The sequence below is a fragment of the Hylobates moloch genome, unplaced genomic scaffold (assembly GCF_009828535.3).
Source record: "Hylobates moloch isolate HMO894 unplaced genomic scaffold, HMol_V3 SCAFFOLD_14, whole genome shotgun sequence".
Taxonomy (NCBI): domain Eukaryota; kingdom Metazoa; phylum Chordata; class Mammalia; order Primates; family Hylobatidae; genus Hylobates; species Hylobates moloch.
Window position 1 is genome coordinate 8,296,653 of NW_026652289.1, and position 25,554 is coordinate 8,322,206.

Consider the following 25,554-nt stretch of genomic DNA (forward strand, 5'->3'; position numbering starts at 1 on the left):
TCCTTTCCTTTCCTTTCCTTTCCTTTCCTTTCCTTTCCTTTCCTTTCCTTTCCTTTCCTTTCCTTTCCTTTCCTTTCCAGTCACCAGCTTGCCCGGGGGCCCACCATCAACACCTCAGTGAGGCTGATGGTCCCCTACTTGCCACTGGGCTATGAAGGAGTCATTTAAATTTTAGCGAACACAATCCAAGGCCCGGAGTGTTCCCCAGTTTGGTGCTTCTCAAGGACGTTCCTCAAGTACCTTCTCAGCTTGGCACCCAGTAGTCACTCCATGTTTTATGGCTGTGGGGCAGAGGGACCAGCTCTGTGGGAAATGCTCTCAGGCTTCCAAGGGGTCATTACTGAGACACTGAAGTGTGCTGGAAAATGCATTTCTGCCTGCAGAGATACAGGGCTAACCAGGTCGCAACCCTACGTCTCCAGATGTTAGGGGCTGAATTGCATGCCCTCAAAATTTGTATGTTGAAGTCCTAATCCCCAGTACCTCAGAATGGGACTGTATTTGGAGATAGAGCCTTTAAAGAAGTGATTGAGGTAAAATGAGGTCACTAGGGTGGGCTCTAATCCAAGCTGACTGGTGGTCTTAAGAGAAGATGAGGACACAGGCACACACAGAGGGACAACCCTGTAAGGACACAGGGAGAAGACGCCATCCCCAAGCCAAGGACAGAGGTCTCTAAGGAACCAGCCCCGCTGAAACCTTGGTCTTGGACTTCCAGCCTCCAGAACTTTGAGAAAATAAATGCCTGTTGTTTAAGCCCCCCAGTTTGTGGTACTTTGTTACAGTAGGCTGAGTTGACTAATACACCAGAGTTGACAGTCTAGAGTAGGGAGTCGGGCAATAATGAGTAAATAAAGAAACAAAGACTGATGTAGTCCTCATCTCCTGCCTGTCGGCCTTCTAAGTGGTTTTCATATCATTAATCTCTCCTTTTATTCTCACTGTAGTTTCATAAACTATGTATAACATTATCCCCATCGTACAGTTGAGGAAAATGAGGCACAAGGAGGTTAACGACTTTCCCAATGTCATGCAGCTCAAGTAGTGGAGCTGAGATTTAAACTCTGAGAGTCTAACCCCAAATTATACTGTCTACCCACATACACAATGAAGATGAAAGTTACAATAAATTAAGCAGGGAAAACATTGGGAAGTGATGAGGGGGTGAAGATGGGAACTATGCTAGATATGGTGTCAGGGAAGGCCTCGGAAGAGGTGACATTGTAACCATGACTTGGATGATATGACATAGAGAGCCACTCCAGGGGGGTAGTGGGAGAGCTCTTCTGGCAAGTGCAATGGCCCTGGGGAAGGACTGGGCAAGAAAGTCAAAGACTGCAGTGTGAGTGATGGGGAGAAGGCTGGGAAATGAGGGTGGAGGGAGTCTAGGGACAGATCCTGCAGGAACTCCATGCCACCTGAAGCTAAGATCTTATCACAAGTGTGCTGGAAAGGGTTTTAAGCCAGGGAGATAAGTCAGCTTATTTCTACTTCAAAGCCAGTGATGGCTCTGGCTGCCATATAGGGAACAGACCACAAGAAGCCCAAGAGGAAAAGCAGGGAGACCTGCCTGGCGTAGACCAGGTGAGAAAGGAGGGTGGTTTGAGCTAAGCTAGTAGCTGTGAGGATGGTGGGAGGCCATAAGATGTGGGATTGGCTTAGAACACAGAGCCCCGTGGTCTTCCCCATGAAGGAGCTCAAACTCAAGTTGGAGAAAAATTATCACCAATGAGGTAATTGGAGAACAATTAAGGGCTAAATTATGAGCTATTACCTGGGTGTAAAATAGGATTCAGGAGAGAAAGGAATCAGTGCAGGACCGGGCAGCAGGTGAGTTTGGGATTACTCCTACCTGGGGAAGAACAGGAGCAAAGATGGAAATAGCCATTGCACCGGGCGACCTGCCCGCCTGCAGCATGTGTCTTGGGGCCATGTTACTCTGGGCATCCAGGGCACGGGGTGTCTCGTGGAGTGCCCACAAGGAGTCATGATGCAAGGGACCAGCAGGGTAAAAGTGGGAAAGAGGGAGAACTGAAAGGCAAAGAGGCCAGAATCCAGGAGATACACTAAGAAGCCATTCTATTAATTCAGAGGAGCTGAAATGCAGGCACTCTAGCATGAAGACAAAAGTATCGGTGGTAGCTTAGAAGACCCAAAGCCCCAGTACTTTATAACTTCATAATTGGGCTTTTGTTTTTATTTTTATGTTTTTTTAGTTGATTGTAACCTTCTTCTGAAATCAGGAAATTTCAGACACAAGTAAATCAATAAAACTCTTTGCTGGTCTGCCAAAACCCACATGAAACAGAGATAGCAATCATCACTTTATCCCTACCACTGAGATACAATACAACTGCCATTAGCTTGTCAGAAGCCCTGGAATGAAAAAACGGGGCTGCTCAACACCCAATGCTGGCTAGAATCATCTGTAGAGCTTTTTAAGTATTATATATATATAGAGAGAGAAAGGAGTATAAGCCCATAGTTAAAATAGAGTATCAAATTGTGGACAATGAAAAACCCTTCCTAGACTCCAGTTCAGTTTCCTATCCCAGAGACAACCACTGTTATGAGTTTCTTGTGTATCCTTCCAGAGATATCCTATTCATATGCTCACACATATGTGTGTTTATGTGTCCTTAGTTATACATCTTACAAAATTTTAAAAAATATGTATATATGCTTTCTTAAACATAAGTGGAACACTACCATATATTCTCTTTTATAAATAGCTTTTTTACTTAACAATGTATCTTGGGAATTTTTCCATAGTAATTACCTATTGCTATATTTTGGTCTTTTATTTATTGAAGTTGTTTTCCATGAAGCCTCCAGATCTTAAAAATATGTTTATTCTTTATCATATTTTATTTTGTGTTCTTTGTTTGCTTTGCTTTGTTGCAATTTGCAATTTTGTAAATTCGGTAGAGTGAGAGTTTCATTTTGTTCTTCTATCATATATACTGTACTTACATCTTTGTTCTTTAGACAGAAACTTTTGTCTCCCTACCATAAAGTATGTTTAAACTGAGATTCTTTGATTTTCTATTTTCATCTAGTTTCTTTCCTCCTTCCCCTTCCCTGCCTGGTTTTAATTGGTTACGCTGTTATTCCTTGTTCATCTAGTGCTGACCTTTATTCCCTTAAGTTATATTTCTATAGCTCCCTTTATGATATCTGTGAAGATATCCTTTATGATATCTTCAAAATAAAACCCATGGAGAATTTCATTCCTGAGTGCTTGCATCTTTAAGATATCTCTCAGGCATTTCTTTGCTTGAACACCAGTGTGGCTGAGTATAAAACTGTAGTATCTCACTTTATTTTCCTAAAGACTTTAGATCTTATCCCGTTGTCTTGTTGAATGTTTCTAGAGAGAAGGCTAAAGATAGTCTGTTTTTCCCCTTTTCTATGTGCCCTTTATGCTTTGATGCCTGCAAAATTATTTCTTTTTTCTCTGAAGTGCAGTAACTATATCAGGATATGTATCAGTGCCCATGAATCCCCTTTTCCCCTCCAGGACCTAGCATGCTCTATCAATAGTAAGAATTGAACTTAATCTGAATTTTCTTTCTTTTTTTTTTGAGATGGAGTCTCAATCTGTCGCCCAGACTGGAGTGCAGTGGCCCGATCTCGGCTCACTGCAAGCTCCACCTCCCAGGTTCGTGCCGTTCTCCTGCCTCAGCCTCCTGAGTAGCTGGGACTACAGGCACCCGCCACCACGCCCGGCTAATTTTTTTTGTATTTTTAGTAGAGACGGGGTTTCACCGTATTATCCAGGATGGTCTTGATCTCCTGACTTCGTGATCCGCCCGCCTTGGCCTCCCAAAGTGCTGGGATTACAGGCTTGAGCCATCGCGCCCGGCCAATCTGAATTTTCGTAATGATATATCTAAATATTTTTCTGCTAATTCTGTTTTCTTCTCCTAGGATACAAACTATATATATGTTGAATCATCTTTTTCTGTCTTCCATGTCTGTCATTTTCAGTTTGATATTTATTTTCTTTTTATTTTGCTCTATCTTTCCAAATTGCACTCTGTGTCCCTGATTATATTTTCATCAGTGTCTTTCTCTTTTTTCCAAATAAATATGACCTCTATTTCAATATTCGCTTACAATATTCACTGTACTATTTCTATATTTGCTTTACCATTTACTAGTCACCTTACTTTTCTAGGTCATTGTTCAGCTTCCAGCTTGTCTTTTTTTCCTGTAATATTTTGGATAGATCCACTGCTGGCTCCTCATGAAAGAGGGGATTTCTTTCTGGGTCAGTAATTTGTGAAAGGAAGTGTTGAGAAGCGCCCAGGAAGCATAGCATGGAGCAAGAAGTCTCCTGGGCTAGAGTAAAGCTCTGTCTCATTCCAGGCTTTGTCAGAGATTTAGTCCTTATATCACACAGCTAACAAAGGTTGGCAGCCACAGAGCTGCTCACTGTCCACAGTTTCTTTTCCACTCAGCCACACAGAAAGATTCCCTTTGCAAAATGGCAGATCTGAGCATTTTCTTCTTTCCTTCTGCTTCCTCCAGTCCCTCTGTGGTATCACACACTGTCCAGGAAGGCTCTCATAGCCAGTACCACATCTTCATCTTGTTGCTCTAAACATTGGTAATGATTTGACTATGCCCCCAGGATGGAGAAGGCTATGGGCAGCCAGCTCTGCCATAGATTTCTGGGGTTAGGCATCGTTTCTCACTTACCACCTTTACCCTGGCCCAATTTCTGCTGCATGTAACAAGAGCCCTCCCTCTACATACATGATCTGAGGTTGTAGGCATTTCCTAGTTGCATCAAAAGTGAAGATTTCCTACAGTTTCTTGGTATCTTTACTGTTTTCCAAAGGAGACAGAAGTCTCTGTCTTACCATCTTAAAATTAGATATATCCATAAGAATGGTTTAAAGAAATGCATATTCTTTACTTTTATCCGCAGAGATTTTGATTCAGTGGGTCTTCATTGGAGTATCAGCACCTTAAGGCTCAGAAGAGCCACAGGCAATGCATTTAAAATATTAGGGATACCACTCGCTACTCTTACCAGAGCATGGCCTGGTGAACCATGCAAGAACATCACACACTGGAATGAAACCAAGTAACTGGTACATCCAGCCAGGTCAGTACCCAAACCATACAACATCCCCAGGCCAGAGGCCATTGTTCTGACCTGGGGCTTAGGAGAAGCAGTTTGCACTCACCATACTGATTTTTTATCTTTTTTTAATTTTGGGAAATGACAAATCTGTAGAAAAGCCACAAGAATGATATAATACACATGATATACCCATTACCTGGATCCCCCCGGTTGTAAACATTTGTCACATTTGCCTTATTTGTGTTCTCTCTCTCTCTCTCTCTCTCTCCCCCTCTCTCTCTCTCTCCCTCTCTCTCTCTCTCTCTCTCTCTCGCTCTCCATTTAAGAGTTATAGTCATCAGGATAGGTTGCCCTAAGTATTTGAGTGCATATCTCCTGGAAACAACGGCATTTTCCACACTGACTGGAAGTTCACCTATTCCACAGTCTTGACTTGCTCATCAAGGCAGGAACCTAGGCACGTTCTCAGAGAACCAGGAACAGAGAGGCTGGCTGTGACTAAGGCCGGAAGCACAAAATCACAGAGTTGAGAAATGAACAGCAAGGAGTAGGGAGAGGGCAAGGAAGATGATAGAAGGATTTCCTGGTGGAAGAGCTAAGCCACAAGAAGGAAATGAAAATGTTTAAGCTAGTTGCTGCCTTAGGCACAGAAATTCTTCTCCCAACTCACTAGGGAATGTGGCCCAGCAAATGCCACAACATTGTATGGCATTGGCTCTGTGGTATTCAGAGAGAAGAATTATGAGATTTTAAAATGCAGGGAATCTGAAGAGCTTCCAGAAATGATGTTTGGACCTCTTTCCTCCCCTTCCCCACCCTCCTGTCTCTGGCCATGGCTTTCTGAGTGATGGAAAATGCAAGCACCATCTGCCCTAGCACCCAGTCTCAGGGAGGATAAAGCCTCGGGAAAGAATTCTTGCCTTGAGCGTCCTGAATCCTGCTTCCACCCCCTCTCCCCTGCCTTCTGCTGTGCTCTGGGACAAGGAGCCTGAACAGCTGCTGCCTGTCAGGGACAGAGGCCCCTGGCCGTGCTTGGCCAATAGCCCACCTCATAGCTAAAAGTGGAGAGAGTCATTTTTTCTTCATCACAGATAGATATTTTAAAAAATTAGGAACCACAGAATTGTCAATGAGAATCTCATGATTGTGAATATGTGGTTTTGAAAAATATTCATCATGGTTGAGCAGAACTGAGTTTCTTGGCTCAGCAGTGCTAAAAGGATGATATAAACAAAGGACATGATTCTGCAATGACTGGTCCCCGGGGGAGAGAGGGTCCCCAGCAGATGCAGTCATTCTTGACTTCTGCCTTCTGAATTGGAAGTTTACTGTTGGATTTTTGGTTTCATAAGGAAAGCTATTTTTTCTGCTCCACTTAATTCTTTTTGTCACAAAACTGTTTAAACTGCACAAAAGATGCAAATCCATCTTCCATGACACAGACTCAGAATCTAACTATCTTCCTCTTTCCTCTAGTATTGTATAGAAAGGTTCCAAGAACAGTCACAATAGAGGGTTATGCTAATTCTCCAAGATCAGAGAGAGTGTTCCAATAAAGAAGCTAAAGAGAATGGGAGAGTCCATTCCTCCCTTTTCTTTAAAACTCTGAGCCATGAAAGCCACATCCCAATCCAAAAACTTCCCAAGAACTGCACCCTCACTGCAGCATTCAGAGTAATGACATACTATACTGGTAGGAAGCAGGCATGGGGGTGGCACAAGTAAAAAAGAGAAAAAGAGGAAAATAAACCAAAAAATTTTGATTTTTTGAAAGTTCAATTCCATTGTGATCAGAGAGCATACTCGGTATGATTTCAATTCTTTTGTTGAGGTCTGTCTTGGTATATATGCTGTGGACATTTGAAAAGAACGTGTATTCTGCTGTTGTTGTGTTGCAAATTCTAGAAACATTGATTTGATCCTGTTGGTTGATGATGTTGTTGATTTTCTCTGTATCCTTACTGATTTTCTCTGTAGTTCTCCTAACAATTATTAAGAGAAGGGTGTTGGCATCTTCAACTATATTCGTGGATTTATTTCCCCTTTCAGTTTTATCAGTTTTTGCTCCATATATCTTGCACCTCTGTTGTTTGTTACATACACATTTAGGATTGCTATGTATTCTTAGTTGATTAAACCTTTACTGTATTGATACTTAATGGTTGTTCATATTTATGAATATCACATATGATATTTTGATACATACTTACAATGTGGAATGATCAAGTCAGGGTGTTTGGGATATCCATCACCTCAAACATGTATTATTCATTTGTGTTGGGAACATTTTAAGTTTTCTTCTAGCTATTTTGAAATATACAATACAGCATCATTAACTATAGTAATTCTACTGCGCTGTCAAACAATAGAGCTTATTCTTTCTATCTAACTGTATTTTTGTATACACTAACCAATCTTTGCTCATCCCCCTCCTGATCCTTCCAGGCTTCTGGTTACTGTTCTACTCATTAATCCATTAGATCAATTTTTTAGCTCTCACGTATGAGTGAGAACATATATTTTTCTTTCTGTGCCTGGCTTACTTCACTTAATGTAATATTCTCCATTATTTAATCTTTATTATTCTGTAATTTTTCTCTCCATCTCTCATATTTTCTTTGCTCTGCAGTCTACTTTGTGTAATAATATTGCCATACTTTTTTTTAATTAATGCTTGTATAGTACATCTTTTTCCATCTTTTTACTTTCAATCTACCCATACCATTATATTTGAAGTGAATTTTTTTTAATGATATATAGTTGGAGTTGCTTTTTATACACTCTGCTAATCTCTGGTTTTTAATTTGTGTATTTGGACCATTTATGTTTAATATAATTATTAGCATGTTAAGGCTTAGGTTGGCCATTTTATTTTTTGTTTTCTATTTGTTTTTTGTTTTGTGATTCTCTGGGGTTTTTTCTGAAATTCTGTGGGTTACTTCAACATTTTCTAAAATTCAACTTTGATTTATCTATAGTGTTTTTGAATATATCTCTTTGTTTAGCTTTTTCAGTGGCTGTTCTAGGAATTACATTGTGTGTTTATGTATATATACACAATGTAATTTATATATATATACACACATATATATGTATCTCTTAACTACTGCTGTTAATATCAACCAATTCAAGGGAAACAGAAATTTTAGCTCCCTTTACATTCATTTCCCTTCCCCTATTTAAAATATAGTTGTCTTAAATATTTCCTCTACATATATTAAGAATCACATTAGACCATGCTATAATGTGTGCTTCAGCCATCAAGCGTAATTTAGAAAACTCAAGAAAAGTCTACTGTGTTTGCCTATATATTTTTTCTTTCCATGTCCTTTCTACCTCTAAGATGTGTCAAGATTGCTTCTTTTATGATTTCCTTTTTGTTGAGACAACTTCCTTTCTTTTAGGGTAGGTCTGCTGGTGACAAATTCTCTTTGTTTTCTTTCATCTGAAAATGCCTGAGTGCCTTGAATTTCATTTAATTCGTGAAAGATATTTTTGCTGATATAAAATTCTGAGCTGAAAAATGTTTTTTTTTTTCAGTAGTTGAAAAATGTTATGCTATTTTGTTCTGGCTTCCACAGTTTCTAAGTAGAAAACCTCTGTCATTTGAATTACCTTTCCCTATTGATAATGCATTACTTCTCTCTGGCTGCTTTCATGATTTTTTTCTTTTTCTTTAGTTTTCAGAAGTTTATCATGTGTCTCTGAGTGAATTACCTTGGGTTTTTCTTGCATGGGTTTCATTTGGCTTCTTGGATCTGTAGTTTGTTTTTTTTCTTTTTAAATTGAAAAAATTGCAGCCATTATTCCCTTGAATACTTTCTTCAGTCTCATCTTCTTTTTCTGCTCCTCCTGATATTCTGTGTCATAAATGTTTGATCTTTTGTTACAGCCCCACATGTTCCCAAGGCTCTGTTCATTTTTTTAAGTCTATTTTCTCTCTAGTGTCCAGATTATATAATTTCTATTGTTCTATCAACAAGTTCACTGTTTCTTTGCTCTGTCTTACCCACCCTGCTGTTCAGCCCATCAATTGAGTTTTTTATTTCAGTTATTAAAATTTTTAGTTCTGAATTTTTTTCCAGTTCTTCTCCATAAGTGCTGATTTTTTGCTGAGGCTTACTATTTGTTTGTTAGGACTTTTCTTCATTTGTTTCAGGCTGCATTAGGTTCCTCATATAATTATAAAATCTGCATCATATCAGTGTTGATATTTGTCTTCAGTCATTCAGTTTTAGCTCTTTCTGTTGGTATGACAGGTAATTTTGTACTGAAACCTAAACATTTTTGGTGTTATTCTAAGATTCTGGATCTTTTTGAAATCTTGTATTATAGCAGGCCTCCTCTGACATCACTCTGGTGAGTTAAGGAGGGAACCACCTCATGGCTCACTAGTAAGGTGTCATCCTTTCTACTGCTGGATGGTAGTGAAGGTTCAGGATCCCTACTAGGCCTCCAGCAACACCATCCTGGCTGGGATAGGAGGGGGCACCTCATTACTACTTCCCACGTGGGGGTCTCCACCAACACTTTGCAAGAGTGACCTTGTTACAGCTGGATGGCAGTGAATATCCTGACTCTATACTGGCCCTCTTCTAATACCTCCCCTGTGGGTCTGGGGAGACATACCTCATTATTACCAGAACTGTATGGAGGACCAGCCTCCCCATGTGGTCTCTAGAGAGTCTCATTATCCTTCAGCAAGAAGGAAAATTCAGAATCTCCACTCTGTCTTCCCTGACACCATCCTGGCAACAGGTTTGGGTGCAGCATTACACCTGATAAGAGCGGAAGCCGAAGCTCCCCACCCAGCCTTTGCTTTCCAAGTGGAATTGCTGTTTTTTCTGTAATGTTTGGCTACAGAGGTTGTCGTTCAAAAGTTTTCTGTCTTCTTAGACTACCACTCTCCTAGGTCTTTGGCTAAAGACTTCAAGCTTGGGGCATTTTTGTCTGCATCTATTGACATTTCCAATTCGCTGGCATCTCCAGTGTCCAGTCAGGGATAAACAATACAGAAAAAAAAAAAGGAGCTCAGAGAACTCACTCCCATGTTATTCCTCAGATCCCAAGGTCCCTAGCTGGTATGGCTTCCTCTATTCATCTCTCAGAGTCAACTTAAGTTTGTCATATATATTGTCCAGGATTTTTTTGTTGTACTTAGTGAGAAGAATAGGAAAAAAATCAATCTGCATCATCCTTGCCAAAGCTGAAATGAAGAAATTAACTGTAAATAGAGAAAAAGAAGAGACAAAAGAACAACAGAGATTAGGACGGTGTTCCCCATTTTCCTTCTCAGAGATCTCTGTTGCTGAGAATCAATTACTAGATACCTAACAAAGGGGTCACCTTCTGTCCCTTCCCTCCTCTATCCAAATAGAAGTTCAAGCTGAAAACACATGACAAGAAGCACAAGAAAATAATATAGTTTCTATCCGTAAATTTTCCTCAGTCTCCAGCCCCAGTAAATGTCACATTTGGTTATAAAATTGAATTTCTCAAAGGAACATTTTAAAAATATTCCCCTGACTTAGTTTCTTTTATAACTATTGACACAGATGAGAGGTTGAAGAAGCACATCCTTCTGCACCCTACACTTTTTTACATGCATAGGGAACAAGCTGGCTTCCTGGGGTTATTCCAATAACTGGGACTCTCTGCTGTCCTGTTGACAATGCTGTAGCAGAGTTCAGCAGGGATAGTATCCTGTTTTGAGAACAGGCATCCACACCACTTCCCTGGATACTGATAGTGATCAGAGTGGCCTGGCTTGGGACGGAGCTGTTATCATGACCCACTGGGCTCCCTGTCTGATTAGGGGGCTCCACACTGGTTATCCAGTATTAGGCAGTTTAGGCTTAAATCTCCTGTCACAATACTTGATCATGGCCCTCCCAAAGGCTGTGTGTTTTCACAGATTCACACAGGCTGAGCCATGAATGAATGAATGAATCCCTTTCTCTTCACTGCAACCCAGCCAGTTTTCAAGGTGAAGCGTGACAAATAGTCCCACAGCAGCATGCATAACCCTAGGCTAGGATTCATTCCTCTAAATTGAAGTTATAGGCATAAGTTAAAAGGCAGGAGAGAATTGAGCACCATGGTGACCAGAGTCCTCCACAGCACCTTTGCATGGGGCTCCCTAGTACAACATTGCATCATTAGACAAACGTAAGGCATTCTAGTGACCATAGCAAACTCACCACTGGGCTTGAGTGACTCCTTAAAACAGGGTCAAGCTGCTGGGCCGGGTGATTACTTTCTAAATCAGCAGCCTCCAACCTTTTTGGCATGAGGGACCAGTTTCATGGAAGACAATTTTTCCATGGACCAGGGGCAGGAGGAGAGGGGGTGGGGATGGTTTCAGAGTGAAACTGTCCCACCTCACATCATCAGGCAATAGATTCTCATGAGGCATGCACCACCTAATCCCTCACATGTGCAGTTCAAATAGGGTTCGCACTCCTGTGAGAATCTGATGTCACTGCTGATCTGACAGGAGGTGCAGCTCAGGCGGAAATGCTCACCTCCTGCTCACCTCGTGCTGTGTGGCCCAGTTCCTAACAGGCCACGGACCAGTACTGGTCCACGGCCTGGGGGTTGGGGACCCCTATTCTAAGTATCCCTTATATGTCAGAGTAACTAACCAGCCTTACCTTCGGGCCTGCCATCCTGCTCCTATCATCACTCCCACCTGACCCCTGGCACCCCACAACCCACCTCTGATCAAATAAAAGAAAGAATGTCATACAAAGAAAAACAAAAGGAATCAGGGATTTCTTTCCCTTGAACTGTCACTACATCCCTGAAACCATTTTAGAAGAGCTCTTACGGGTCATTGTATTGCAGTACTTTCTGGGGCAGAAATTCTTCTGGAAAATTCTGAACAAATGACTGGTCAGCATCTCATGTCAGGAAACTCACAGCTGTTCAGGGACATTCCATTCATTCTATGCATTCTTTGGTTGTGATTTGGTATTTCGTTTTACCCTTTTTGGAAACAGAGGAATTCATCCTTTATAGTGTTTCATTTGCTCCTGGAGTTGTCAAGACTATTTCCTCTGACTTGCTCTGTTACTTTGTAAGTCATGGCTCCAAGAATGACAAGTCCTACATCCACAGTATGCACAGTTGCTAAGGTGCAGAGGGGATGGGCACTCAGAATGGGGTAGCCAGGGAGAATGTCAAACGGAAGTCAAATCTGAATTGAGGGATGAAGCAATGCAATGTGTTCAGAGACCAAAGGGGCTTGTCGGGCGGGAGCATAGTGTAGAAGTGATAAGCAATGGGCCTGGAGAGGTAGGTGGAGACCATGGCTAGAAGGGAAGGGTCCAGGCAAGCCATGGAATGCAGGGAGCTGGGAGTGCAGAGTGGATGTTGGAAGACTCAGTTTGCCTAGAACTTGGATTGTGGGCAACCTGGAAAAGTAAAGGGGAAAGAAAGGAACTAATATGGCATCTGTTCCCTTTCCTCTTGGAAATAGAGATGGTTTGGCAATGCCTGTGGCTTGGATGAAGCCAGGTGGGAGAGGCATTGGCCACTGTAAGGCTTAGGATGTCTGGAAGATCACCCTGGAGGCAAGACAAGAGCCCCCAGAGAGATGCTGAACCAGAAAAGAGGCCATAGATTGAGAGTCACGAGACCAGCAAGAAATTCCTGCCTGTTTCCAAGATTCAGCACTGTGGTTGAGTCCTGGGAAGCTAGGGACCAAACCTAGAGTAGGTGCATCTTGGAAGCAGAGGTACCTGACAGGGAAAAGACTGCAGATGCTTGTCCACCACGGGCACGGGCTCTGTATGCTCCAGTTACCTGGACATCCTCAGTGCCTCCCTGCAGTCTCGCATAGTATTTTCTTTAAAGGAAATTTCCTGATAGGTCTTTGGTGATAATGCTTGTCCTATATTTTACAATATTTCCAGGAGCTCTAGGAAAGGAGAAATGAGTCACTCACCAATATTCTAAGAAACCAACTCCCCTGGGGAAATTCGTGAAACATTGTCTGGATGTTGACGCTGAAAGTCGAGAGCTTGTCCCACAGTATTTCAAGCCAGGGAAGAGACACACAGAGTTGGGTTTGGAGAAACTCTGGCAGCCATGTGGCCCAACTGTTTTCTAACTCTTATCTCTGCTACCCATCACTCTTAGAAGGTCACGTGCTCAACATGCTTTCAAGAAAGTACCCAGGGCAATGCTCCAAGTGCTCTCCTGCCATCTACAAACTCACGCTGAAGCCCAAAGGAATTGAGGCAACGTTAGTACAAGCTTAACTTTGAATCTGATTTATCTTTGTGAGATATCCTCATACGTCAGTGTATTAGGACCCTCCTTGGTCTGGTCAACAAGACCATAATGATGGCAGCATAAGGAACCAGTCAGGGTGACCTGTGCATAGGGACCTTAGAAAGGATATCTGGTGAGGCTAAGGCTCTGAGCCTTATTGCAAAGAGGGCTTTCTCATCTAAAGCATCCTACGTGGCCTGCCCAGCAAGAATGTCACCTCCTCCTTCAAGCACAGCCTACAGATGTTTTTACCCCAAATTGTGAAAATTTCAGATTATTTTAACGGAGTATATCAGTGGTGAAAACTAACTTTACGCTTAAAAAATGGTACCGCATCCTGATAGGCAAGTTCTTTACTCTTCAAATCTGCTAGTCTCCGGGCTCACAGGAGAGCACACTCATCGGGTTTTGCCTCCACATCTCCCACTATCTTCCTTGGCTCACCAGGGTGGGTTGCCACGGTGCTCACACAGGCACTTTCCTCCTCCCACTGGTTCGCCACAACTCCAGCCCCAGCCTCCCTCCTGAGCAGCTGTCTGGCCTCCAGGGCCTCCAGGGCTTATGTCCTCATTTTCCATGCCAGCCTCCTGCTCTTCTCATACAAAGCCTTGGTCCCCCTGTGACCTGCTGCTCCTCACGCACCAAGCTTCCCCACCTTTCCTCATGCCATTTCTCCATCTGGAATATTCTTCCTTGCCCTCCCCTCTCTCATCACTCTTCTTCCCCTCCTTCACACCTTGAAGCTGCTTCCTCCATGAGGCACACCCTGGTTCTGTGAGTTAGAACTACATTTTCTCCAGTCTCATTCTCTGTCTCTATTCTGTTTCTCCCCCTCCTCCTCCCCCTCCCTTCTCTCCTCTCTCTCTCTCTCTCCTCTCTCTCTCTCTCTCTCTCTCTCTCTCTGTCTCTCCCTTTCTCTTTGCTCCCTCTGTTCCTCTTTCTATCAGTGTCCTGTAGAACCCTTCTGGTGTTTTACCCTTGATACTGCATATTGCAGCTATTTCTCTACACATCTTGCCTTCTGGACCAAACTGGAAGCTCTCTGAAGGCAGGCATAAAGCTGGCTTTACCTAGATGTCCTCTTCTATCCAGTGCCCATCTTGTGCACATCAATAAATTTTTCAGCATCGGATGATTGAAGAAGGATCTTAGACCTGGATTCTCACTGCTGCCTTCAGCACAAATGGCCTTCATTTCTAGGACTTCTCACCAGTTCTTAGGGATGCAGGTGGCACCGTGGTGCAGGACGCAGGTGCAAAAAAAATACTTCTTGGGTTTGATGCTCAACTCTACTCCTTACCAGCCATGTGATCTGGCGTGATCTGATGAACCGCTCTGTGCCTCAGTTTCCCCATCCTCAAAGTAGAGAAGACAGTACCATTTCACAGGGTCCTTGTGAGAATTAAGGAGATAGTCTAATGTACTAATGCAGTGACAGGTTATAATAAATGTGAAGTAAACATTAGGAGTTACTATTTTTATATATTTTCATATTGTTATATTTTTATGTGTTTTATATTTATATTGCCCCAAACCATACTTGCATACTGGCTACTCATTTCCATTTGTTTTTCATTAGGCAAAAAACTAATTAGAGATTCTTAAATGCCGTGGCCTATATTTTTCGGCAGCAACTCAAGGCAACATAAATGATGCTGTACTAAGAGAACACTCACTTGCTTGGCTATCTGAGGATGTGGCATTTTCCGTTTAAATCAGTCCTCAGGTGACCTGCCATCGCACCGTGTCAGGGAAAAGGAGCGGGGGAAGGTGAGGAGGGGCCAGGGCTTGTGCATTTGTTGAGAACCTGAAGAACAGGGTGGGAGATTTGAGGGCTCCTGGTTTAACCAGAGGTGAGGCCCTGTTGAGGATACTAAGTTCATAAAATGGCTTTATCGTTTCCTACTTTGCATAAATGTTTCTTTAAATGGTTGTATTTTGGAAAAAAAATCACAGTTTTCTGATGAATACAAGCACACATTTTAGAGAGATAAAAATATCTGAGATGCAAATATAACCGGTTTGAAATATATCAACCATGATGAGTTTCCCCCTCATCCTTAAAAGCCTACTTCTCGGTAGCAAAAAGCAAGGCAGCACCGCCGAAAATGCAGACCTCACTGGGTTCTGCCAGCTCCTGTCCTCTGTCTGAGGGAGCCCCATGCAGCGGAAAAAAACCGTTTCTACCCTTTCTAGATGCTCTGCATTCATGAATCAATCTCCTCTTTCCCATCCTCCTCTCTCCCTCACACACACACACACACAGTGTCTCAGCCTTAGCTCTGAGCTACAGTCAGACTGTTATAACTGCCCTCATTAAAAACACCTCTGTCATTTTAGACACTCAAAGAGAAGTATATATCTGGCATGGACTCAGTAGAAAGCCATACTCTCTTTAGCTGAAACAGATGTGGGAGTATAAATTACACACACACACACACCCCACCAAGCAAATTGCTGAGCCTTTATTTACTTCCCCAGGTGTGGCAGAGGGAATAAAGTTCAGACAGAAAATTAAATGCCCATTACCCCTGAAAGTTAATGCTCTACCTGAGGAGTTTATGATTTAAACAAGATACTTAACGTTTTTTTCAGCATCTGTGAACATGTTTCGCTCAAACATATCACCATGATTCCCCCAAACGTTCAATGTGTCTATGAATGCCTTTTATTAAATGTACAACAATCCAACTTTAAGTGGAGTGCCTCCTACAGCAAAATAGCATAGCTCTTCCAAGCAGTGTGCCTAGGTTCTGGAGACCTTATATTCTGGAGCAGGGGTGTGGAAATACAGGTGTGGGTTGCATAGTCACCAGCTGTTGACACTCTTGTTGAGTAGTTCCCTGAGGGGCTGGCAGCTGTGGGTCTGGCTAACTTCAGGGAAATTTGCTTTGTTATTTTTGGCACAAATGCTAGAGGTCAATATTTGTCCTCAAATAGCAAGAACAGGTTCTAACTCTGGGCCCCCACACAGTAGCCAAATGGAATAATGATTACAAACCCACACATGGACATTACACTTGAGTGTATTTATATACATTGTCTCATTTGTTCCTCAAACAGTCCTGTGAATCAGGCAGTGCAAATTCCACCTATCCCCACTTTACAGATGAGAAAATTAGAGCTTCCAAGATTAGTTAATGAGTGGATAAGAAGTGGTAAAACCATGACAAAAACCTTTCTAGACCCAGACTTCCAAACTCTTATACATGTGCTCTCTTTCTGTCTCTCCCCGCCACTCTCTCTAAGAACATCCAAGTGGAATAGACACAATAAGCAAGAACAAAAAATTTTCAGGCCAAAGTAAGTTCTTTTCTCCTAACAAGTATGATTCCTGCATTTCTGATTTTCTTTTCATTTTAAAAGAACATGAGATGATTACCTCTGATATAAAAATCCTTAGCTCCCCCAGGGGAAGACATTTTTAGAACAAGTTCATGAAACAAATATATCTGTCTTTTTCACCTTAAAATACTACCAACAATCACAGTGTATCAAAGCATGTTCAGGTACCCTCTTCATGTTGCTGACTTCCGCGGGAGTAAGGGATGGGGGACAGGGCAGAAAACAGCAAGCAGCGGACCACTTCTGAAATGAGCACACCAGGAAACAGTAGCTCCAAAAGTAAAATGACTTGTTCAGGTTCCTAGGGAGGTTTAGTGGTCAGGGCTTCTGGTCTACCACACACCACCTCCCAGCCATGACCTCCAGATGAGGCTATTGAGATGGGGCTTTAGAATTTTCCAGAGCTTCAGGAGTCCCTCGATGCCATAACAAATTATGCAGTGTGACACATGGATGCATTTGTGCACAAACAAACCTAAAGATAAAACTCAGGAAAATGTTCAGAAAGAGCAGGGGAGCCAGCAGAGACTGGGTGGTGCCCAGTGGAGTTTTTAGGGATGAATTTGGAGAGGACAAGAATGAAGTGGAACTTGGAGTGTCTAGGCAGAGGGAATAGTGCTTGCCAAGGCAAGGAGGTAGAAAATGGTCGTGGATTGCAGGGAGCTGGACCTAAGGTATGAGTGGAGAAGAAAGAACCATCGGTCCAGGGGCCCTGGCTCAAAGCAAGGACTGCATTCTCATTTGCTAAAGAACTGATGGATTTCAAGCAGGGAGAGGCCATGTCAGGTTTGTGTTTTAGATAGATCCCCCAGAGCTATTTCATGATAAACCTTCAGGGTTGTAGGTGAGGCTCCAAGCAGGTGGAGGCAATGTTAATAGTCTCCTAAGTAGAGTGCAGCGAGGGAAGACCAACTTTAAAATATGCAAAATAGGCCAGGCATGGTGGCTCAGCCTGTAATCCCAGCACTTTGGGAGGCCAAGGTGGGCAGATCACGAGGTCAACAGATCAAGACCAGCCTGGCGAATGTGGTGAAACCCCATCTCTACTAAAAAACACAAAAATTAGCTGGGCATGTTGGTGTGCACCTGTAATCCCAGCTGCTCGGGAGGCTAAGGCAGGAAAATTGCTTGAACCCGGGAGGCAGAGGTTGTAGTGAGCAGAGATCATGCCACTGTACCCTAGCCTGGCAACAGAGCGAGACTCCATCTCAAAAAAAAATGCAAAATATCGGGAGTGAAGAAGGAAGAAGAGGTGGAGAGCGGGGGTTCTGTGGAGAGGTCAGGCAGGATATGCAAATCTGGGCATTGCCAGCCATTCATGGAAATTAGGGACATTGTTGTGAATGAGAATATTTGAAGAAAGAACTTAGAAATGGTGAATCTAGGAAACTTCAACACCGCACTGGGACTGTTGTGTAAGGGGTCTTGGCTAAATGGGCTTAGGTTTGATGGGCCTTGAGATTTCTGGGAGAGCAGAGGTTGGGGATAAGGGAAAGAGATCAGCTCCCTCTAAATCCTTTCCTGGCACATCACACTCTTCCCTGGGCTTCAGTTTCATCAACTGCATCACTATGGCGTTGGACTTGACAATCTCTAAAAGAATCACTTCCAATTTTAATATGCTGTAATTCTAAATCTCTTCCCAGTAATGTAAATCCAACAACCAGGAAATTTGCTGTGAAGGAAACTCTTGGCTTTAAAATAAGGAGAATTTGCTTGGGACCAAGAATGAAATGTAAATGCTTTATTGGATATACATGTCGTGTAACTGCAAACATCAACTTTCTGATAATGAGGGAAGGACATAAGGAGTTTAGAGACATCCAATAGAATAACTAAACCACTTACACCAAAACATATGTCATGATTTCCACCATAAGTTATGATATAGATGAGTCAGTCTGGGAGAGCTATATTTAGGACTTTAGGAGCCTCTCCCCACTTAATGTCAGAGGATTCCATTTAACTACAGGGAAGAGGAAATGGCCGGTCCAGGCAGTATTTGACATCTCTAGGACTAAGATATCCAGCACATCTGAACGAAAATATCTGCAAGGACCACCCACCAGCAAGAATGGGGTCCAGAATGTGGCAGGGTCCTTAGGTCACAAGAGATAAAGTGACACACACACACGTGAAAACAGACACACTAAACAGGGCTTGTTAAAAATGTAATGCCTGGAATCTGGACGCCTATGGTTTGGCGTTGGGGGGTTCTCACTGCTGGTGCCATCAGAGGAGGGTCAAGCTGAAGAGGTCTGTGATCCAGAGTGAGGCCTGATGGAGCACAGACCCAGAAAATGGGGAAGTCAAGTCACAGACCAGGACACAAGGAGAGCTAGTACAGCTAGATGGACTGACATAGCAGAGCTGGGCTATGAGCGGAAGCTGAGAGTCAATGGCAGGACACACAGAGACAGAACAAGCTCTGGGACCAACTTCACTGAGTCCCTGCCATGGAACAGCTTTTATGCATGAATTGTTACAACCCGCTGGGGTCGGCTGGTGAGCAGCCGCTGTGCACACTCGCATGAACCAGCGTTGTGTAAGAGGCTCCTCTCTGCCTGTCTTATTCAGCTCTGTGACGTGACAATTAGCCTCTCTACTGGCCCACGCCATGCTGTTTCTCTGCATGTTGACATAACCCAAGTGGTAGGCTAAATATGACGGGTGAAATTCCACAGCAAGCAGGTTGGCAGATTACAGCTCCTTAGCTCCTTCTGTTCTCAAGGGCAATTATTAGTTTAAGTAAGAGGTAGTGTGCTGATTTCGTTGTCATGAATACAGGGCTGTGGAAATCAAGAATACTTGCCATGTGTGAAGTTGTTGCCATTCAATCAAAGCATACCCTTCCAGTTTGGGAATAGTGTCATAAGGAGGATGAATAATGATCTTGCTATCCGTACTACAACACTCAAGCCATGACACATCAGTTCAAGTGTTAGCCAAACTGCTAGACTGTACTCAGCATTGTACCAGGGCCATGGGGAAAAGCAAATACCACCCTGGGCTTCCAAGCACTAAAATGTTGATGGCAGAGGGGCTGGAACACAGCAATGTGAAACCATGAGTAAACTTCATAACGATGACATGGGAAAGAACACTACAGTTGTCCATAAACAAAAGGTCAGAGAAAGACAACAGTGTAAAATAACAAGATAATGTTGTCTGCCTGTTGATTTAGCAAAGATTAGGAGTCGAAAATGCTAGTGCCACTGGCAAGCTGGCAAGAATGTAAGGAACTGAACACTTTTATCCACTGTCAGGTACAAACTTTGTGGTGGACAATTGAACACTATATGTCAGAATTTTTAATATTTAGACTTTTTGACCAAGCCATACCTCACCTTAGGATTTATCCTCAGAAAATAACTTGCACAGGACAAGTGCACAACCATGTAAGTTCCAAGATGCTCATCCCAGTGTTTTATGAAGTAGTGAAAAATTCTAAGTAAATTAAATGGGATCTGGTAAAGGAAATGATGATACAATCCATGATGAATACTATACAGTCATTAAAAAATGATGACGTATTCTACCTTTATTGGCATAGAAAGATGCATGATATGATGTTAAGTGAAAAAGTTGCTTCAACACAAAATGTGTATAGGACAGATATTTATCTCTATGAAGATAGGATCATATTCCCATATCTGTAAATATGCACAGGTAAAGAAATAGGCCTAGAAAGCAGTCACCAAAATGTAACCATGATTTCCTCTGGGGGTGGCATTAGATTTATAATGTTCAGTTTTTTCCTGAAGTTTTTAAATAATGAACATATTTTAGTTTCACAGAAAAACAAGGCTGCAAAAAAAGTATAATAGTGGGCAATGTTGCAGTTACTACATATGTTAGGAACACAAAGAAATTAAACCCAAAGAACTGTGGAGAAGTTAAAGAGAACTTTTCAGTAGAGATGACCACTATTCTTAATAGCTCCAAAGTCATTTTTTAATTAGGACAGATTCAACTTCTGTATGTATTATTCTGGCTTTCAAACTCAGTGGGTTATAACCTATATCTCAGTTAAAACAAAATGTTTTTAGCCCAAAGTAGATAAGGTTATAAACCCCTCAAAACTTACGACTTCTTAAAAGCTCCAGGAACCCAAAAAAGTAAGACAAAAAATATGTATAAAATCTATTTAGTTTTTTGGAAAGAAGAAACCAAATGACTACAAAAATATCAACTCCAAAAATACCAAGAAAGCTTCAATGGGGGAAAACAGAGAGGAAAAAAAAAATTGGCATATGGATGTCAAAAATCCAGTGTCAAAGAGGTTTTGAAAACTGGTCGTGCGTCACCAATTATATATATCCAAGATCAGTGTGACAGATGCTCATTTCCAAGAGCAATGGGAAGCTTTTTAATGCCCTAAAAATCTCTTTTCAGTGACTGACTGATAATATAACTACAATGTGGGTTTTTTATTCAATTAGTTATTGGAAACCAAATTCTGAACTAGGAAAAAGAAGGAAGAGAGATATAGCTGTAAATGGCAATTAGATCAATTCATATCTAAGACATATTTTATAGATAATTGTCTTTTCTTCTCACCTCCAGGAAAAGCACAAAGAAGAAACTGCAACAATGGCCAAGCTGACAGAATCCATGAGTGAGTAGCTTCAAAGTTATTATTTATTTTTTGTTTTGAATGGGAAAATGCAAAATCGCACAAAAAAGACATCCCATGTGATGATCTGATTTGTCCTTCTCTTTCGCTCTTACGGGACCGAGATCTGTTTCACACATACTGCATCATGTTGATGTTACTTTATGCGTTATTTGGAGTTCATCTTGCTTGAGGTCAAATTCTGTGCTGAAGTTGTTACCCACAGTATGGAGCTGAAGAATAAAAATAGATTTTATTTGTAACACTGTATTGGGGATTGGGACTCACAATAATTTCAACCTGACTTTTAGGAGGTTTAGTCAAAGTCAGCTGAAGTTTTTTCTGGGCATTTATTCCATGGGCTGGATGATCTAGAGAGGAAAGAATGATAAATCATTGTTAAACCTTTCAGGTGTAGTTCAGAAATTTCAGACAGAACTATTAAAAAATGGAGTGCTTGCAGTATAAATAGCTTGTAATGGTTTAGGTTTTGAACATAGCGTTATAGTGCTCTAAGCTAAATAAACAGGATACACAAAGCATTTTTAAGAGGAAAGGGGGCTGGGCACGGTGGCTCATGCCTGTAATCCCAGCACTTTGGGAGGCTGAGGCGGGCAGATCACTTGAGGTCAGGAGTTCAAGATCAGCTTGGCTAATATGGTGAAACCCTGTCTCTACTAAAAATACAAAAATAAGCTGAGCATGGTGGCTCATGCCTGCAATCCCTATTACGACTATTCGGAAGCTGAGGCAGGAGAATCACTTGAACCCGGGAGGTGGAGGTTGAAGTGAGCCAGGTGTACTGTAGCCTGGGCAACAGAGCAAGACCTGGTCTCAAAATAAAAAATAAAACTAAAAATAAAAAAAAGGAAAGTGGAATTTATTAGAATAAAGCCTTCTTCAAATGAGAAATGCAGTTTTCTATGATGAAATCTAATTATTAAAGACCATATGAATATGAAATACAAGGCATATTTTTTCCTTTGAAAAATGGAAATTTCTCCTGGTGATAGATTTCATATGGAAAGTTACAATGGAGGCTTACGAACACTTCTCCATGAACACCTTATTAAATTTGGCCTGCAAAAATTAACCATTAATGTTGCCCACATTTAACTGTGCACCTTCCTCCTCCTCTGATCATGAGACTATTAAATACAGGCCTTCCTCTGTAGCATAGTAAGTGAAACTTTATTCCAAAATATCCACCCATACCAAGAAAATATAACGTTAAAAGGTTATTTACATTGATTTCCTTTCATTCCTGACCCCAAACCTCTGTGTAATTTTACGTAAGTCTTGAACACATGCTAATTTCACTGTGATGAAAATCCCTTCAGCACTGACACCCCTCTCCCCTGCTCTTATTTCTGTATCATCTCCTGCCCTGCTCTCTGCTCCGCCCTTTTTTTCCACCTGTAGTCTTGCAAACTGAAAATGTTAAAAGAATTTACAACTTGGTTTGAAAAACCCCAAACTGGTTGTATTAGTCCATTCTTGCACTGCTATAAAGAATTACCCAAGACTGGGTAATTGATAAAGAAAGAGGTTCATTAGCTCCACAGTTCCACAGGCTGTGCAGGAAGCATGGTGCTGGCATCTAATCAGCTTCTGGGGAGGCCCCAGGAAACTTACAATCATGGTGAAGGGCAAAGAAGGAGCAAGCATGTCACATGGCCAGAACAGGAGGAAGTAGGGGGATGGTTCCATACACTTTTAAACAACCAGATCTCTCAAGCACTTACTCACTATCACTAGAGCAGCACTGAAGGGGAAATCCACCCCCGTGATCCAATCATCTCTCACCAGGCCTCACCTCCAACATTGGGGGGTTACAATTCAATATGAGATTTGCATGGGGACACAGAGCCAAATCATATCACTGGTTCTCTGTAAGTGAAAGCATCCTAAAGTGATGAAATGTGCTCTTCTCAGACCTGGAATGAAAGAGTGTGGCCACTGCCATCACAAAATGGACCAGCCTGTATTGTCCAAATATGCAGTGGATCCGTGGGCCTTATCAACTAATTCACAATCCACAGCACATGAGCAGATTTCTTTCTAATCTTTAAGTCCAAATTCACCAACACATTCTCTAAATGACAGGAGGATCAGTGGCTTAGAACCTAAGCATCACTGTCCATGAACAGAGTCTCAGGTGTCTGGGTGAATTAAATCAGATGGTGTTGCCCATAAGTTATGATGCTAACAGTTTTCCCAAGGCTTCTGTTAGAAATTGATACTCCGGTTCAGTGAATATTATTTTTAACTCATCTGACTGAATTTTAAGGGTACCGTACTGATTAATATTTCTGATAAAGCTATTTTAATTTTTCCGTCTATATTGGTTTCCAGATACATTTAAATAAGAGCTCTTCACCTGACTATCGATTTATTGGTTTTAGGTTTCAGGTTTGGCTGGAAAATATTTCTAATGATTTTGGTCTGTGAATCAACTGTCATAAGAGAATTCTATCAAAGTTGAATTCCAAATCCTTGGGTCAATGACTGGGTGCACCCATTCTTCTAATGTGTTCTGTCATTATGAAAAGATTGCATACATGTTTCTCAATGCATAAGGAAATTTAAAAGTTGAGAACAGACCTTAGAGTCATACCCAATGTCTGAGTTTATTGGTCCTTACAAAGATACAGCAAATTATAAAATATATAAGATGTGAGGCAACTTCTATAGATGCTACAAAATGCTAATCATGTGGTCAACGTATCAAACATTTCATTTAAATTAAACTCATGACTAATTAAATATACCACACACTTATTTTACATAGAAATCTATAATGAAATACATAATTAAGTAAGGATATTCTATCAGTAGGCTGAGCAAAGAATTAACATATAATTACCACACAATAAAATTGATGGGAACATAAACCATGGCCACACTCTGGAAGAAAAAAAAAAAACCAGCACCATGAATACCCAAAACACAATGCTATGAATGGGTTTCCAAAGCCAATAAACACTTTGCTTGTTCAACTGCCAAGCAAAAACCATCTGGTTACTAGAACATCTCTATGTTTAACTAGAACTGGATAGAGATTCTTCTCCCATCACCCTAGGTGTCCACATGCTAGCAAATGGCTAGCCACATCAATGGCTAAGCAAATACCCTAATGGGAAAGGAATGTCTTCTTCTAGAGCAGGGAAGAGGTGCATTTCTTTCCGCTACGTGCCATTCATCAACCACCTCCGAAAAGTCAACTTCGATCATTTTTTTAAGGGCAAGCAAGAGATAGATTTTAAATGTTTGATTAACATTAGCAAATTTTAAATGTTTGATTAAAACCACCTTTATTTTTCTGAGGACTTTGCTGTGAAAAAATTACAGCAACTTTATTTAATAAATTAAAAATACTTTAAAATATTTTACGTCACATTATTGAAATGAGGATGGGCATAGTAAGGATAAGAAAAAAAATGGAGAAAGGAAGAAAAGTAGATGTGGAAGAAGAGATAGAGAAACAACAAAAACACGCACAAAGCATAGAGAAAATATATGTACAGTATATGAGGAAAGCCCAAGAGAAGGGGGTATTAAGGAGGACCGAGACAGAATTACAAGGAGCAAAGACAAGACAGGTAGGCAAAGAGGGAGAGGAGGTAGGGAGAGATTTTAAGAGAGAGAGGTTCCATGGGGTCTAAAAATTAGCAAACTAAGAGTGGCAGTTCACAGCCTGTGAACTTTCAACCTTCCAAAGGCTGCCAATTTTTTTTAATTTTTTTTATATATAATACTTTAAGTTCTGGGATACATGTGCAGAACGTGCAGGTTTGTTACATAGGTATACACATGCCATGGTGGTTTGCTGCACCCATCAACCCATCATCTACATTAGGTATTTCTCATAATGTTATCCCTCCCCTGGCCCCCACCCTAGACAGGCCCTGGTATGTTATGTTCCCCTCCCTGTGTCCATGTGTTCTCATTGTTCAACTTCCACCTGTGAGTGAGAACATGCAGTGTTTGGTTTTCTGTTCTTGTGTTAGTTTGCTGAGAATGATGGTTTCCAGCTTCATCCATGTCCCTGCAAAGGACATGAACTCATCCTTTTTTATGGCTGCATAGTATTCCATGGTGTATATGTGCCACATTTTCTTTATCCAGTCTATCATTGATGGGCATTTGGGTTGGTTCCAAGTCTTTGCTATTGTGAACAGTGCCACAATAAACATGTGTGTGCATGTGGCTTTATAGTAGA

The 25,554-nt window shown here is 41.6% G+C and overlaps 1 protein-coding gene across 2 annotated transcripts in view; it reads left to right on the top strand.

The window, feature by feature from the left end:
- The window catches only part of KCNJ6 (potassium inwardly rectifying channel subfamily J member 6), a 322,877-nt gene that overhangs the window by 54,098 nt on the left and 243,225 nt on the right, over nt 1-25,554 (top strand). For both annotated transcript variants that reach the window (XM_032174246.2, XM_058427341.1), the window contains exon 2: nt 21,284-21,335. In XM_032174246.2, coding sequence (XP_032030137.1) covers nt 21,311-21,335 — 25 coding nt within the window. In that variant the 5' untranslated portion in view covers nt 21,284-21,310. The remainder of the gene's footprint in view (nt 1-21,283; nt 21,336-25,554) is intronic.